Source organism: Mastigoproctus giganteus, chromosome 1 (genome assembly GCF_048544385.1).
Source record: "Mastigoproctus giganteus isolate SK-2022 chromosome 1, ASM4854438v1, whole genome shotgun sequence".
Taxonomy (NCBI): Eukaryota; Metazoa; Arthropoda; class Arachnida; order Uropygi; family Thelyphonidae; genus Mastigoproctus; species Mastigoproctus giganteus.
The window spans coordinates 683,477-699,834 of NC_143575.1; the positions used below are offsets into that span (position 1 = coordinate 683,477).

Here is a 16,358-nt window from a genome sequence, read left to right on the forward strand (position 1 = left end):
AGCATGCTTCATATCTTTCAGAATTACATTTTATCTAAATGATCTTGATTTCAATCCTTGATCATTGCCTCCATGATTTTCCCTACTATTGAAGTTAGACTGACTAGTCAGTAATTTCCCACTTGTAGTCTTAGAATCGCCCATATTGGAGACATCGGCATTTATCCACTCCAATGGAATCTCTCCAGTCCAGTGATGCTCTCATAGTTAGCCTCAATGCACTCACTTGTCACCTCTCTTAAAATTATAGGGTATATCCCATCAATCCAGAAGCTTTACTTGCCTGTTAGCTTGAGTCATTAAATAATCATTTTCAAAATCATTAATTATATATTTTTGAACTTCACTTCTGTAAATATCAATGCAAAGTAATGGTTTAGTTCATCTCCAACATTGCTTGGGGTATGTAATATCCTATGTCCATTACATAAGGATCTGAAATAGTTTTTATGTGAAGAATTCCTTATCCCCACTCTGGGCATTCCTAACCTTTTCTGTGGTACTAACTATTACAGATCAATTTGTAGCTATTATAGGCTTATTTTTTTATTGCTCTGCTGTAACTTATCCATGCTGTCTTTATCTGCTCAAGTAATCTAGCAACTTCATTATTCATTCAACTTGGAATCCTCCGGTCGTGGAGTATTTTTAATAGTATTTACACATTCCACGTGTGATTAGTTTTAAAGGTATACCAAAATTCAATTGTATTCCCTGAGATATCTAGAGGCCAGTAGCAACTTAAGCCATCGTAATTTCTTTTTCTGAAATTATAATCCATTCCTTTGCCTTTAACTGCTACCTCTCTCTCTTCGCCCAACCGTTGAACTCCATGATAACTTCCTGCTACTGGATCTACCGTCAGCCCTATTGTCATCTGGTTCATGGGTGATGATCTGGTTTAGAATTAGAATATTCTTTTATCCAGAAAGCTTTGATAAGCATGATTCAATAACCCCTTCTATCTGCCCTGTCCTTCCTAAATAGATTGTAAATACTGTACTGAAACTCATCATCCCCTATCTCAGGGTGGCACCACATTTCTGTAACACCCTAATGTCATTACTTTTCCTAAACAGCAGTTCGGATTCACTAATTTTATCAATGGCACTTCTGAGCATAAACAATTAAGACAATGTTCTTGTATGGACACACCTACCGAAGTTAAGCTTGTTTTCCTGGCTTTAGCTAACTGCTCATTTGAAATGTTTCTGCTCTCAGAACATCTTCTATGCTGTTACAGTAACAAACAAGAACCCTTGAGGTATGTGCATTACTTTGACCAATATTATCAGATAAATGCATATCTATATTACCCTTGTATCCCCAAATTAGCAGTTGTCCCGAGACTTTAAGGCCTCCTCAATGATGTCAAAAACTCTTGCATCACCTTTGTTTAAACATATCGCATCTCTACAAAACAAATTCTTTCTACCTACAAGTGCAGGCCAAGCTGATAAAAATTTCCCCCAAAAGCCTTGCAGGATCCTTTTGTCCTGGGTTAATCCACAAGGCTTTCAGCATTATAATCCCTCCTATTGTGCCTGGGCAGAATTGCAGACACACATTCTGACCCTAACTCGCAGCATTTCTTCAGCATGGTCCTATATGTTTAACAAATCGTCAGATCTTATGTGCTTAATATCATTAGTCTCCACATTAAAATTCTCTTTAACTGCCCCACCCCTTAAAATTTGACAATCTGTTGGTGATATCATTAACTGTTACTCCGGGCAGATATATCCTGGTTCTGGTCCACTTATCCTTGTTGTTCTTATTTGGCTTTTAGGAGCATTAGCAACTAAGGCTATATTGCTCCGGGGATATGCGGTGGTCATTCTCTGACCTTTCCACATCCTCCGTAATTTAGTGGTCACGGGCTTGAACACCAGTCTAATCAAGAAGTGTGTGCTACGCACTGCTGCTCCTGCCCACAAGACTACAGAGGCACCTTATCCTTATTACAAAAAATATTTCCTGTATATCAGAACTAGAAGGAAAGGAATCACCCATCCTCTAGATATGAATGGTGGTTCTGGTCCACTTATCCTTGTTGTTATTTGGTTTCTAGGAGCATTAGCAACTAAGGCTTTATTGCTTTGGGGATATGCGGTGGTCATTCCCTGACCTTTCCACATCCTCCGTATTTGGTGGTCACGGGCTTCAACCCCGATCTAATCAAGGAGTGTGCTACGCACTGCTGCTCCTGACAACCTGGCTACGGAGGCACCTTATCCTTATTACAAAAATTATTTCCTGTATATTAAAACTAGAAGAAAAGGAATCACCCATCCTCTAGATATGAATGGTATAACTATTGATAATCCTTTTAGTTTCTAACAAAGTGAATAAATAATTTACATATACATTCATTAAACAAATTTTTAATGATGAGGATGACGAAGTATATCAAACTAATTGGAAGCTAAATGATTTTGTGACCAGTGAAAGTGGAATTGTTGAAGCTAAAAAAAAAAAGGCACCTATGGCTTAAGGAATCTATTCAATTATATTAAAAGGAGCACCATAAGAAAAAAGCATACCTTTGCCCATATTATAAGAGCAACCAACCTTTGATTCAGGGGTGGTCCCTAATGGAGAGTCTTATTTACAAAGGATAAAATGAGTAATTAGACCAGAGAATACAATGGAGTCACTGGTTAGAGAAATAATGCCAGATAATCTTGACAGGAATGCAAGTGCACATCAAAATACAGATTTGTTAAGGGAAGGTCCTTCTTGACCAACCTAATTGACTACCATGATACAGTAATAAAGAAAATTTGGATGCAAAAAAATAATTCTGGAATGAAAGCTTTTTGACACTGCTCTTCTCAACTAATTATTAGAATTATTCAAGGTTCAGTGCTTGTTATCTTATGCTTTCAATATTTATGAGAGCATGGTTGGATTTAGGAAAGGTTATGATGAAATGATATTAGTATGAAGTTTAATATCAGTTTCCAGATGATACAAATGTTAGCAGAGGCCAATGGACTGAGAAGTGGTAATTGACATTTAACATTGATAAATTGGTAATCCCAGAATAACATAACAATTGGGTGGTACCTCACTTAAAGTGGCGGATAAAGAAAAAGACCTAAAGGTGAAATTGTGTAGACAGGCTGCTACAACAGCTTATGAGGCTTTGTACACGCAGGAATTTTTCCAGCCAGGAAAAGAAGCTGATTATCCATTTATAAGCAATGGTTTGACCACATCTTGAGAACAGCATCCAGAGCTGGAAGCCTCATTTTACAGGAGTAGTTAGAGATATAAAGGGGTATTTTTTTCAAAAAAATTCAGTTCTGCAAATTGCAGCAGCTGGAAACTAGGTACCTAATAAGCATAGTTGGATAGATGTGAAAAATTTTCTTTCAGCCAGAGTAATTGATTGTTTTAACAAACTTTCATTGGTGTTGCAGATGTGGAGAGTTTGAATAAATTTAAGGATGACAGATTTTTATAGGGGATGAAGAGATGAAAGATTTTTTTTTTTTTTTTTTGGCTGATATAAAAGTTTGCTTCCTTGAATCACTTGATGCTACTAAGTTTGTTTTATTTAGAATAATATTAATCACAATTGTAAAATTCACTGCAATGACCAATTCTCATGGATTTGTTTAATAATTTAATGTGGCATTATAATTAAATTTTTTTTATAATATTTATTACTTTATGTTCACGAGTCTGGCAGTTTCTGATATCCTTAATATGAACCTCAAAAGTGAATAATACATTTAAAAGTTGAGATGTGAATGTGGGGGAATGAAATATCAACAATTGACAATTTGTGCATATAATAGAGATGACAGAGTTATGCCTGTTTTAATTTTTGTAATGTATTTTGAGTGTCACTGTCAAAATTAATTTTTATTTTATTTCTTACATAACTAGTTACAGTTTGCATACATATCACAAATGTTGCCAAATTTAGCGGTATTCAATAATTGCAGTAAAAGTCAACATTTTGTAGTATGTGATATGTAAATTTAAGATAACCTTTTATTGTTTGACTAAAAAATGATAAAAAACCTTTTTCAGTTTCAGTCAAACATGGTAATAATAGATTTCTTTTTATGGTCCAGGACATCAATTTTACAAGGTATGCTAACAATGGTACATGAATTTTTATGGCATTAAACGGATTTAAACGTGCATATTTTCAAATGATATCTATAAATTTTTAAAATACTTTTCTTCTTGTTTCTCCAAGTTTTCTGGCAACAATGCCACCACTGCAGTCAGACTCAGTCAAAACAGGCTTTTAATTATATTACAATATGGCAACAATCATAAACTTCATTAAAAGATATATATCATACGAAACACAGCAGATGTAATCAAAGGAAGGGAGAAAAAAAAAAAACTTGCTTTATTCAATTAATTTTAAACAGATTTTAATTAAAATCCATATTTTGACTGAGTCTGACGCCTTGTCATACGATTCCGTGACCACTCGTTCTTCAATTCCAGTTCTCTCTCTCTAGCCTGCAAGATAAAGGAATCAGAAGTTCTGATATTGCACAACACAAATTTCACTAGTATTATATTAATATAACAAACAAAATACATGTTCTTAATGTGAATTTTTGTTCTTAACAGCATTAGGTATAATCTTTAGTGAGGTATAAACAATTTGCATAAAAATGGCAACCCTGCAGCAAGGACTGAAGTAAGCTTTGGAAAGAGATTTAGAGAACATGGAATGGAACATAAAAAATATAAGGTTAAATTTGGAGTGAAAGAGAGCTCCACCTTGTTGCCACTTCTTTTATAATTTTTGTGGGCTATTTAATAAAAGAATGTAAGCTACTGACAAGGTTTAGTGTTAAAAATGTAAAAAATAGATTGCTATTTATATGCAAAATATACTGCACCATTAAATAAAAATTTGATGTGAAATAAACAACGGAATAAATAATGCAGTAAGTGCAGAAAATCAATTAAATTAGTATCAACAGTGGAGGCGAGGAAGCAAGCTTATGGTCTCATCCATAAAAAATATAATAAATAAAATTACCCACTTCATTTGTCTATCTCTTATAATAATTTATTTTAGAAGGGATGAACATTAATTCTTTACATTTAGTCAAAACTACCCACTAGAAAATGAATAAGGATGTCAACAGCATTCAATTACTCAATCCATTTAAAGCTTTAAACACCTCAATCAAGTTTTCTTGCAAATTCCCAGTTTTCAGACATTGCAATGTATATATAAAGTGCTTTAGCATCATTATACACAGCCATTTCTGAATAAACAGAAAATTATTAAGGTGGCATCGTTTTAGGTTATATCTCATATTGTGAATACCTTCACAACGAGTTGCCATGATATTGCACTACTTCGAATAAGTAACGCTTCACCTAAGGAGAAGACTAATGTTACTTATTCTCAGATGGATACCACCACCCAGACAGCACTGTTTCAGGGCTATTTGGCCCTTCATCAGTGAGTGGGTAGGTACCCAAGTGATGCAATGATGGCAAAAACAGTTATGAAGTATAACTCCACAATATGAGAGATGCCTGATGGTGTATGATGTATTTAGACTAAGGCGCATTTAGGGCTAGTGCCTCAAGCTGCGAACAAATTTGGACTATGTATATATAAAGTGCTTTAGCATCATTATACACAGCCATTTCTGAATAAACAGAAAATTATTAAGGTGGCATCGTTTTAGGTTATATCTCATATTGTGAATACCTTCACAACGAGTTGCCATGATATTGCACTACTTCGAATAAGTAACGCTTCACCTAAGGAGAAGACTAATGTTACTTATTCTCAGATGGATACCACCACCCAGACAGCACTGTTTCAGGGCTATTTGGCCCTTCGTCAGTGAGTGGGTAGGTACCCAAGTGATGCAATGATGGCAAAAAATTTTTTGCCATCATTGCATCGTAAAATTGTTTGCCATCGTTACTTATTCGAAGTAGTGCAATATCATGGCAACTCGTTGTGAAGGTATTCACAATATGAGATATAACCTAAAACGATGCCACCTTAATAATTTTCTGTTTATTCAGAAATGGCTGTGTATAATGATGCTAAAGCACTTTATATATACATAGTCCAAATTTGTTCGCAGCTTGAGGCACTAGCCCTAAATGCGCCTTAGTCTAAAGACATTGCAATTTATAGGATTCAAGTCTTCTTTGGTAAGAGTACCATATCCATTTGCACTACCAATTAATTTTATTGCCCTTCTCTGCATCCACTCCAACAGCGAGAATCCTTTCTAAAACGAGGCTTCCAGGTGTGTTTAATTCAAAATGCAGCTTAACCACAGCTTTATACAATGGGATAAACACCTCTCAAAATTCCTATATATTACTGACAGAGAACCCTACGAGTTGTTCTAGCAGCCTGACTACACTGCACAGAGAACTTCCTACCGGAGTGCATTTCTTTTTCATTCACTACAGTTAAGGTGGTAGAGAACGAAAAAGACATGGGAGTAATTGTGCAGTCAGATACAGGTCAACTATATTGATGAATGGAACAAAGGGTTGTTCTTACAAAGAAAGACTAAGTTCTGCAAATTGCAGTGTCTGGAGACTAGGCACCTGCGAGGTGATCTGACTGAGGTGTATAAGGCCTTGAATGGTTTGAGCAAGCTCGATGCTGATGGGATTCTTCCTCTTGTCCAGATTCTACACCTCAGGGGGCATAAATTCAAATTGAGGAAAGACAGTTGTAGAATAGATGTGCAGAAATTTGAATTTAGCCAACAGGTGGTTGATTGCTGGAACAAACTACCAACTGTCGTAGAAGTCGACAGCTTAAATAAATTCAAGGCAGAACTAGAAAAACATTTGGAGTTAATGGATGGGTGAAATGGGAAGGTTTTTTTTTTTTTTTTGGCTAATGCTATATAAGCTTGCTTTCTTGCATCATATGCCTCTACTAATTAGTAGCTAATCAGACTGGTCAGACAACATCTCTCTCCCTAAGGAATCAATGCTGTGACATTATTCTCTTCCTGTCAAGATGATCTTCCATTACTTCTTTAACTACTGGCTGTATTATTTTCCCTGACACAAAAAGTCAAACTTACAGGTCTCTAATTGCTTCACCCTTTGAATATCTCCAGTCTGTACGTAACACCTCTTAATCCAAAGATAATCTCTTAAGTAATGGCTAAAGGTTTGCTTATCTCTTTGGCTGCTGCTTGATAAATTGGTAATCCACCAGCCCCAGATACCTTATTTACTTTTAGCTTCAATAAATTCTGTACTACTTCTTTTCAGCTATCACAATATCATTTAACTCTCAGTTAGAATCAGGTACAGTTCTGCTACCCTCCATTCATAAAAATGTCACGTGGTCGAAAAATATTTATTCTGTTTGTCAGCAACCTGTACAGGAAGCTAAATGGATCATCAATAGTTTGCAAATCATATCAGGCAGACCCATGTGATTTGTTCCTATCCTTCTAATTAACACAAGTAAAGAATTCTTTGCTACTTTTCTTGGCATTCTTATCTAAAAAGTTCTCACAGTCTGCCTTGGCATGCCCAACCCCCTTATTAATCTGATTGAAAACCAGTTAATATTAATATATTGTAGGCTTTTCTGGCACCTGATAATTTATGATCATTCTATATATTTTTCTTCTGTGCTACTATTCATATTAGTTCATTTGGCATCCATTTAGGTCAAAAAGCTTAAACAATATTTTAGTTCATATAAAAAGCTGAGCAGCTTCTATGATATTTCTATGAGCACTTTCCATTTGCATTTGTTAACATCAGCTGATATCAATGAAAATAATCCAGAAACTACGACTGTTGTAATCACTAGACACTGGATAAGATGCACTAAAAAACATGAAAAATATGCATATAAAATTATTTTAAGTAAAAGCATCAATGAAAGAGAGAAATAGAAGATAAGAGAGGATGATGAACCCGCAACTTCCTCTTTTTTTTTTTTTTTATGTGAACCCCAAACACGAGAGGTATTAGAACCGTGCTTGGATTGGAGGTTGACAGGACGAAAGAAGATATTTGTTGACATTGGACTTGAACTTCTGTAGATTGTAATTTTCAGGAAATATGTATGAAGGAAGGTTGTTCCAGAAAACAGCAGTTGAATGAATAAACGAGGAAGATGCAAAGTTGGTTCTGTGGGTTTGAAGTTGGACAGTAAATGGATGTTGGCTGGTGGCGGCATGTGTTCGGACTGTTTTGAAAGAGAGAGCGGGAATTATAGAAGCCAATTCAGAAGTGCCCATGGAAGTATCTGTAGAAGAGGCATGCAGCAGAAACAGTACGTCTACGAGAAAGCAAGTGGAAAGACTCTGTTAGAGATGAATCATTAATTAACCTAACTGCCCTCTTCTGAATGGAATCAAGAAGCCTGAGAGAGGTTTTGGGGGCACCACCCCAGATGTGGGAACAATATTCCATGGCAGGGCAGATTTGCGATTTATACAGAGTGAGCAGCTGTTTGGAAGAAAAGTAACGCCGGGAGTGAAAGAGAAAACCAAGTTTTTTAGATGCAGAGGAAGCAATATTTGTAATGTGCTTGTGGCAAGAGAGATTAGAAGTCAGGGTGATCCCCAAAAGAGATATATCATTTTGCCTATAAATCGGAGTGTCACTAAAGATAAGCATAGGAACAGAAAAATCCTTTTTGCGAGATATAAACAAGACTGAGTTTTAGAAGGGTTGAAATCAACTAAGCTGTCTTTGCCCCACTGGAGAATTACCTGAAGATCGGCATTTAAGGAATTGGTAGAAGATTTTCAAGAAGTTGAAGCTGATTGAGCAGGACAAGGTTTCTCAAAATGGAAAGTGGAATGCAATGTGCTATCATCGGCAAAACTATGGATAGGATTTCCAGTCAATGGAAGAAGGTCATTAATATACAAGAGGAAAAGAGTGGGGGAAAGAACTGAACCTTGGGGGATACCTGCATTAGTGGAGAAGTTAGAAGACAGAGAGCCATCTACCATAACCCTCAGTGAGCGATCAGAGAGAAAACTGGATAACCAATTACTAAAAACAGTTGGCAAACCATAAGATGGAAGCTTGTTTAGAAGACCTTTATGCCAAACACGATCAAAAGCTCTTGAGACTACAGAGGAAGTTGTGGGAGGACAAGCAGTGTGAGGAAATGGAAAGAGACAGTGGCAGAATGAGAGAGTGAAAAAGGCTACTCTAAAGAAGAATAGGGTCTTTGGAAAGAGATGTAAAAACCAAATGGATGAGTTGGAAAGAGAATATAAAGAAGCAAAAAGGGATGCAAAGAGGATAGTTGAAAATAAGACATGGAGAGCTGGTTGCAAGGTCTGCAGGATGTTAATAATGGGAAAAAAAGATCCTATTTGGATTAGTGAAGAACAGGAGGAAGGCACAATATTACCTGTACGGGAAGAATGAGATGGTAAGAATAATTGCAAATGAAGAAGAAATAAGAAGGGGGGTTGAAAGACTATTTTAGGGGCTATAGAACATCTGGGGAAAAAAAAAAAAAAAAGAGATAAAATGGAAGAAGAGGTAGGGGAAAGTGAGGACAGGGAGAGAGGGATATCAAGGAGTGAAGAGGTGGCAGCAATGGAAAGGATAAAAGGAAGTAAATCGCCAGGGTGTAATGAAGTGACTAAAGAAATGGTAAGATGTGCTGGCCAAGCAGAGCTGTAATGGAAGTAGAGGAGGAGAAAAGGATATTGAGAGACTGGAAAAGAGGACTGATTCTGCCTATATATAAAAAAGGGACAGGAAAAAGTGTGAAGATTATAGAGGGATCACCCTGACCAGTTACATAGGAAAATTGTACAAAAGAACAGTATGAGAGTACAAAAAAGGTTGAGAGTTGGATGAGGGAAGAGCAGAGTGGCTTCAGAAAAGGTAGATCAACCATGGATCTAATTTTTGCCTTAGACAAATGATGGAAAAACATTACAAGGATGGAAGGGAGTTGTGAATAGCTTTTTTTGATATTGAAAAAATGTATGACACCATAGAGAAGAAAGGTTTGGGAAGTCGTTGATAGAGGGTATTATTAAAAGTCTATACAGAGGGACTGAAAGCTGTGTGAAAATAATGGTTAGAAAATTAATAATGGACTGAGACAGGGTAGTGCAATCTCGCCGCTACTGTTCACACTGGTAATGGATGACATAGCAAATGGAGACTGTGGAGACGACTGGGGAAGAAAAACATGAAAGTGATGATGTTTGCTGATGATTTGTTGATTTAAGACAGTGGTCTTCAAACTTTAGATACCTGAGAAACCCTTCTAAACGTGAAAGATCAGTGTGGAACCCATTAATGAATACTTTTCATGAAATACATTTTATTTGAACAAAATGTTACAATTAAAGTTGCAATAATACATGTCATATAACGTAAACAGGAACTATTTATAAATGCATTAATAAATAGTTACCCATTTATTATTTAACACATTTATTAAACATTAAATTTATATATTTAATAAATGGGTAACACAACTAATAAATTTATTAAATATATAAATGTAAATTTACTGAATACATACTAAGTTTTAGTATAATATCACTAAGAAATAATATAAAAAATTATACTTCGTTTTAATGATTTGGATGTGCTTGTATTTTGCCACAAAGAAAATCAAAATTTGGTATTACTGATGACAGTTGCAAGTGCATTTCTGGTTCTGCATCCATTTTATTCCTGAATTTTGTTTTTGTCATTGTATATGTGGAAAAAGCCTTTTTTGCATAATTGTGACTGCATGATCAGACACTTCAGGATATTCACTGTAAATTTGCACCAAAAAATCAAGTAGTTCTTGTTGGTACTTAATTTATAAGGTCAAATCTGTAGATATATCAATTAACCGTTCCCTCTCTTTCGTTGATAAATTTTCACTTTGGTAATGATTAAATGGGATTTTAATTCAAGTTGTATGATTCTGTTTGCGGTTGAAAATATTCTCTAATAGTTTTTTTGTAGATTAAGCAAGTGCTCTATTATGTATTCTTGAACAATTTTATGAAGATTCAGATCATTTTGTATCAAGAAGTTTCAAAATTTCAAAATTAATCAAAACTAATCAAATTTCAAAATTAATGCATTTATTTTATCAGTAACTTTATATATATGAATTTTAGTTCCTTGGAGGGATATTTAGTTCATTTAAAATTGAAAATATATCTGAAAGGTATGCCATAATCTGAATCCATATGTTGTCATGTAATTTTGAGCAATAATCATGTTTCATTTAAGTTACTGCTCTTCACCAGCTCATAAAACCTGCTCAAAATTTTTCCTTGTGACAGCCAGCATACCTCTGCATACAGGAGCAGTGTTTTGTGAGAACTAGATAGCTCCTTGCAGAATAATGAGAATAATCTTGAGTTGGCACCCTGGATTTGATAAAATTAATGATTTTCACGTCATCTAAAACATCTTTTATTTTTTCTGGAATTCGTTTCACGAGATTATGACAGTGCAGACAGCAATTAGAATGTTGAATGTGTGGGGCTATTGTTTTTATTCTTGATATGACTCATTTTTTTGCACCCAGTAAAGATTTTGCTCCGTCAGTACAAATGTGAAAACACAAATCCCAAGATAGTCCATGCTTCTCCATATATATGTTTATAACATCAAAATTGTTTTCACCAGTAGCTCTATCCTTAAGAGGCTTGCACAAAAGAATATCCTCTTGGACAGTTAAATTAAAAATATAGCATATCAGAACAATTAAAATAGTCAAACCAGTAACATCTGAAGCTTCATCTAATTGCATTGTGAAACCACGGGGAGAAGATTTTCATTGAGATATTAATTCTCTCTGATGCATCTAGTAACTGTGGTATCAGAGAGATACAAGCTATCAATTTCTTTGGCATATTTCTCACCAATCTTACAGGTAATTAGATCTTTGGTGCAAGGTTTTATTAATTTTTCGCAAAGTGTACATGTCTCCCCTCCTTTAGCAATATGATAACTAATGAGGTAGGAAGACTCAGTGATTTTTCATTATTGCTATACATAAATTTTGAAAAATTTTTTTTTTGCTTTTGAACTCTTCATATTTACATTTAAAATTTTCTCTGTTTTTGTCTAACAAATGCGAGTGGTTACTCTCCATATGTCTTCTTAATTTTGCAGGATTTAGACTACTATTGCTTACAACTTTTTCACATTCAACACATATTCCATTCAGCTCATCTTCATTTCCGGTCCAAGTAAATCCGAACCTTAAGTAGTTTTCATCATATTTTCTTTTTTTAGAACCACCTTCATGTAATTTCTGTTTTTTAAGAGGCGTTTCCAAAACAGCTGTTTCACATGTCAAGTTTTTGGAAGTAGATGGTGACCCAATTGCAGATTCTGCTGAAGAATTTTCATTTTTTCTCCTGTTTGTTCAGTTTTCGTTTAAGTTTTCCAGTTTTTAACCAAATGTCATCTTTTAAGGGCACAAAAGGTGATATAGTTGTACACATTGACACTAATGATATTAAGAGTAGAAGACCAGCGGAATTACTTAACAAGTACAGATCACTGTTGAAAAAAAGCCGTGAAGTAGGGTTGAATTTGAAAGTGTCTGCAATTCTGCCCAGACACGATAGGAGGGAGTATATGATGAGAGCCCTGTCGATCAATTCGGCCCTGGAAAGATTGTGCAAGGCTCAAGGGGTAGAATTTTTTTCAGCCTGGTCTGTACTTGTTAACACGAGAGACTGCTTCTACAGGGATGGGATACACTTAAATAGAAAGGGTGCAAGAATGTTTGCTGATGCTATCGAGGAAGTGTTAGGTGGGTCGGAAAACTGCTAGATTGGGGGGGGGATACAAGGACTAATAGATTAACAGTAGCCACTGGCAGAGGTGAAAGTGATTCTTGCACTGCTTCTATTCGAATGAGCAGCAGCCTGGAAAACAAGATTCGGGGTATTTCAGAGACTGCTGGGAGTCATTGTGGTACAAGCAAACACATGGGTTGCATTAGGGTAGCTAAGAATAGGAACAGGTGCATGTATACTTGCGTGCACACCAATGCTAGGAGTTTGGTAAATAAATTTGATGAATTTGAAGTATTGCTCAAAACATCAAAGGCAGATATTGTTGGGATATCAGAGACGTGGTGTCACACAGATATAAGGAATGCAGAACTGGAATTTGGGGAGTACAATGTGTACAGAAAGGATAGACAAGATAGGAAGGGAGGAGGAGTTAGGCTATTAGTTAAGAAATACACAAAACCCAAAGAAGTGAAGCCAGTTGACATCGCAGGACAGTGCAGTGTTGAGTCAGTTTGGTGTGACATAAGCATTGGGAGATCAAAATTGAGAGCAAGAGTGTGCTATAGGCCTAATGACTCTAATGAGTATAATAAGAAATTGTACAGGGAAATAGAGTGGGCCAGTAAATCAGAGAGTCTTATAACGGAGGATTTTAATTTCCCAGATATTGACTGGAAATTGTGGGTTGGTCACTCACACACTAGCAAGGTTTTTGTGGATTTATTGGATGATTGTTTTCTACATCAGCATGTTTGGGAGGCAACTAGAGGGAGTAATACTCTTGATCTCATTATCAGTAGTGATTCTTTGTGCATTAAGAATCTGCAGATAAAGGAACCACTAGGTGCCAGTGATCACAGTGTGCTGAAGTGTGATTAACTCAAAGAGGAAACTACCATCAGGGGTAAAGGAAAGGGTTTTTGCTTTCGTAAAGGCGACTACGATGGACTGAGACAGTGGGACCAACTGATGATGTTACCAACAGCAAATTCAAAATGGGAAGCATTCAAAGAACTTATCTTGGAAGCTACTAGGCTTTACATACCAACTAAGAAATATTGTTCACGGTTTAGGCTTAAGTGGATGCCAGATGAACTAATGAGACATATGGCAGAAAGAAAAAGGTGGGATACATACAAATTAACATGTGACACAAGCCTATGATAGATACAAGTTGATCTGTAACCAAGTTACAAAGGAGGTTAGGGAGGCGAAGGCAGATTACGAGAAATCTTTGGCAAGGGATGCAAAGAAAAACAGCAAAGAGTTCTTTACTTATGTAAACTCTAGAAGGAAGGGGATGAATCAGATTGATCCACTTGATATCGATGGGTCAACTGTTGATGATCCTGCTCAGGTAGCTAACAAACTAAATGAATATTTTGCATCGACATTCACACATGAGGAGTTATTCAGTGAGGGGAATGCCAGAGGTGTATTCAACTCTGGCAGTAAGCTAGAGAATCTTGTAATAACTGAGAGTAAAGTGGAGGAGAAATTGTTGAAGATAAATACAAGAAAGGCACTTGGGGTGGATGGGATCTATCCAGTTATATTAAAGGAAGCAGCAAAGGAAGTAATCCAACCCTTAGCCATAATTATCAGAGCTTCCTTGGACTCAGGGGAAGTACCCATGGACTGGAGATTTGCAAATGTGACCCCAATTCACAAAGGAGGATCAAAGAGCGACACAAGTAATTATAGACCTGTTAGTTTAACTTCTGTTCCCGGAAAATTAATGGAGGCACTAGTTAAAGAAGCACTGCAGGATCATCTGGACAAGACTTCAGTTATAGCTCAGACACAGCATGGTTTTGTTAAGGGGAAGTCTTGCCTGACCAATTTGATTGGATACTATGATGCAGTCACAAAAGAACTGGATGCAAGGAATAACTTTGATATTATATACTTGGATCTTAGAAAGGCTTTTGATACTGTTGCACATGGAAGACTGCTGCACAAATTGGAGCAGTGTGGCATTGGAGGCAAATTGTTGCTATGGATAAAGGGGTGGTTGAGGGGGAGAAGCCAGAGAGTGGTAATCAATGGACACTGCTCATCGTGGACTAATGTTATTAGTGGAGTCCCTCAGGGTTCAGTATTGGGTCCATTATTGTTTTCTGTATTTATAAATGATATTGATGATGGTATATCAAGCTTAATGTCCAAGTTTGCAGACGATACGAAGGCTGGCAGGGTTGTCAAGGACACTACTGACACTATGCTACTGCAACAGGATCTGGAAAGGTTGAGCAGATGGGCTGAGAAGTGGTAAATGAAGTTTAACATTGACAAATGTAAAGTACTACATATGGGAAACAGCAACCCCAGAGCAACGTATCAACTCTGTGGTACTACACTGAAAGTGGTAGAGAATGAAAGGGACCTGGGGGTGGTTGTGCAGGCAGATATGAAGTTTTCTGAGCAGTGCAGATGGGCTGCAAGAGTAGCTCATGGTGTATTGTCAATGATATATAGGAATTTTTCTAGCAGGGATAAGGAGGTGATTATTCCCTTGTATAAGGCAATGGTCAGGCCACACCTAGAGTACTGTATACAGGTCTGGAGGCCTCATTTCAAGAAGGATGTAGAGATGCTGGAACGAGTACAGAGAAGGGCAACAAGATTAGTGAATGGAACAAAGGGGTGCTCTTACGAAGAAAGGCTTAAGTTTTGCAAATTACAGTGTCTGGAGACTAGGCACCAGCGAGGTGATCTGATAGCGGTGTATAAATCCTTGAATGGTTTGAGCATGCTTAATGCTGATGGGATTCTTTCTCTTGCTCAGAATAATCACCTGAGAGGGCATAAATTCAAATTGAGGAAGGACAGATGTAGGATAGACGTGAGGGAATTTGCCTTTAGCCAGCGGGTGGTTGGTTGGTGGAACAGACTTCCATCCCTTGTCGTGGAAGTTGATAGCCTAAATAAGTTTAAGGCTCAGCTGGACAGGTATTTCGAACGAACAGAGGGGTGAAGTGGAAGTGGTTATTTTTTATTTATTTATTTATTAATTTTTTTTTTTTTTGGCTGATGCTGCATAAGCTTGCTTTCTTGCATCAAATGCCTCTACTAATGCTAATGTCCATAGTGAAGGGCCAATCTAATAGATTAAAATTCTTTAATTAATTTTTTCAACTATCATCAACTGCAAAATATTGCATAAATGGAATTAAAATGAATTTAATTCCATTGCATAAATGGAATTAAAACGAATGAAGACCTTACCTTGTCACAGACTTCTCTCTTTTAAATGAAACAAAGGAATGATGATTTTACAATTACACTGTAATCATATGAGTAAACTGTCATGTTGAGCTGACCAGCAACAACTGCTTTTAAAAAAAGCAAATATGTAGAGATGGGAGAGAGAGATAAAATCGACCTTAAAGGTCGATTATGGTCGGAAATAACTACCTGTTTCGAAAAGGGCACGAATTCAAAAACAATATTTTAAAAATAATTTCACGCAAACAAAATGACCAATTTTTATTAGTGAATTCAAACTGTGTTACACGGAACCCCTGGATGATTCTCACGGAACACAGTTTGAATACCACTGATTTAAGGGATTAGGAAGGAGAAAGTATAGGAGCAGGTGGAAAG

The 16,358-nt window shown here is 36.4% G+C and overlaps 1 protein-coding gene across 1 annotated transcript in view; it reads right to left on the reverse strand.

Moving 5' to 3' along the window:
* Window positions 1–3,974: 3,974 nt before the first annotated feature.
* The window catches only part of LOC150090479 (proline-rich protein PRCC), a 76,533-nt gene continuing 64,149 nt past the window's right edge, over window positions 3,975–16,358 (reverse strand). The window contains exon 5 of the mRNA XM_090371099.1: window positions 3,975–4,491. Within this exon, the coding sequence (XP_090227225.1) occupies window positions 4,405–4,491 (87 nt within the window). The 3' untranslated portion in view covers window positions 3,975–4,404. The remainder of the gene's footprint in view (window positions 4,492–16,358) is intronic.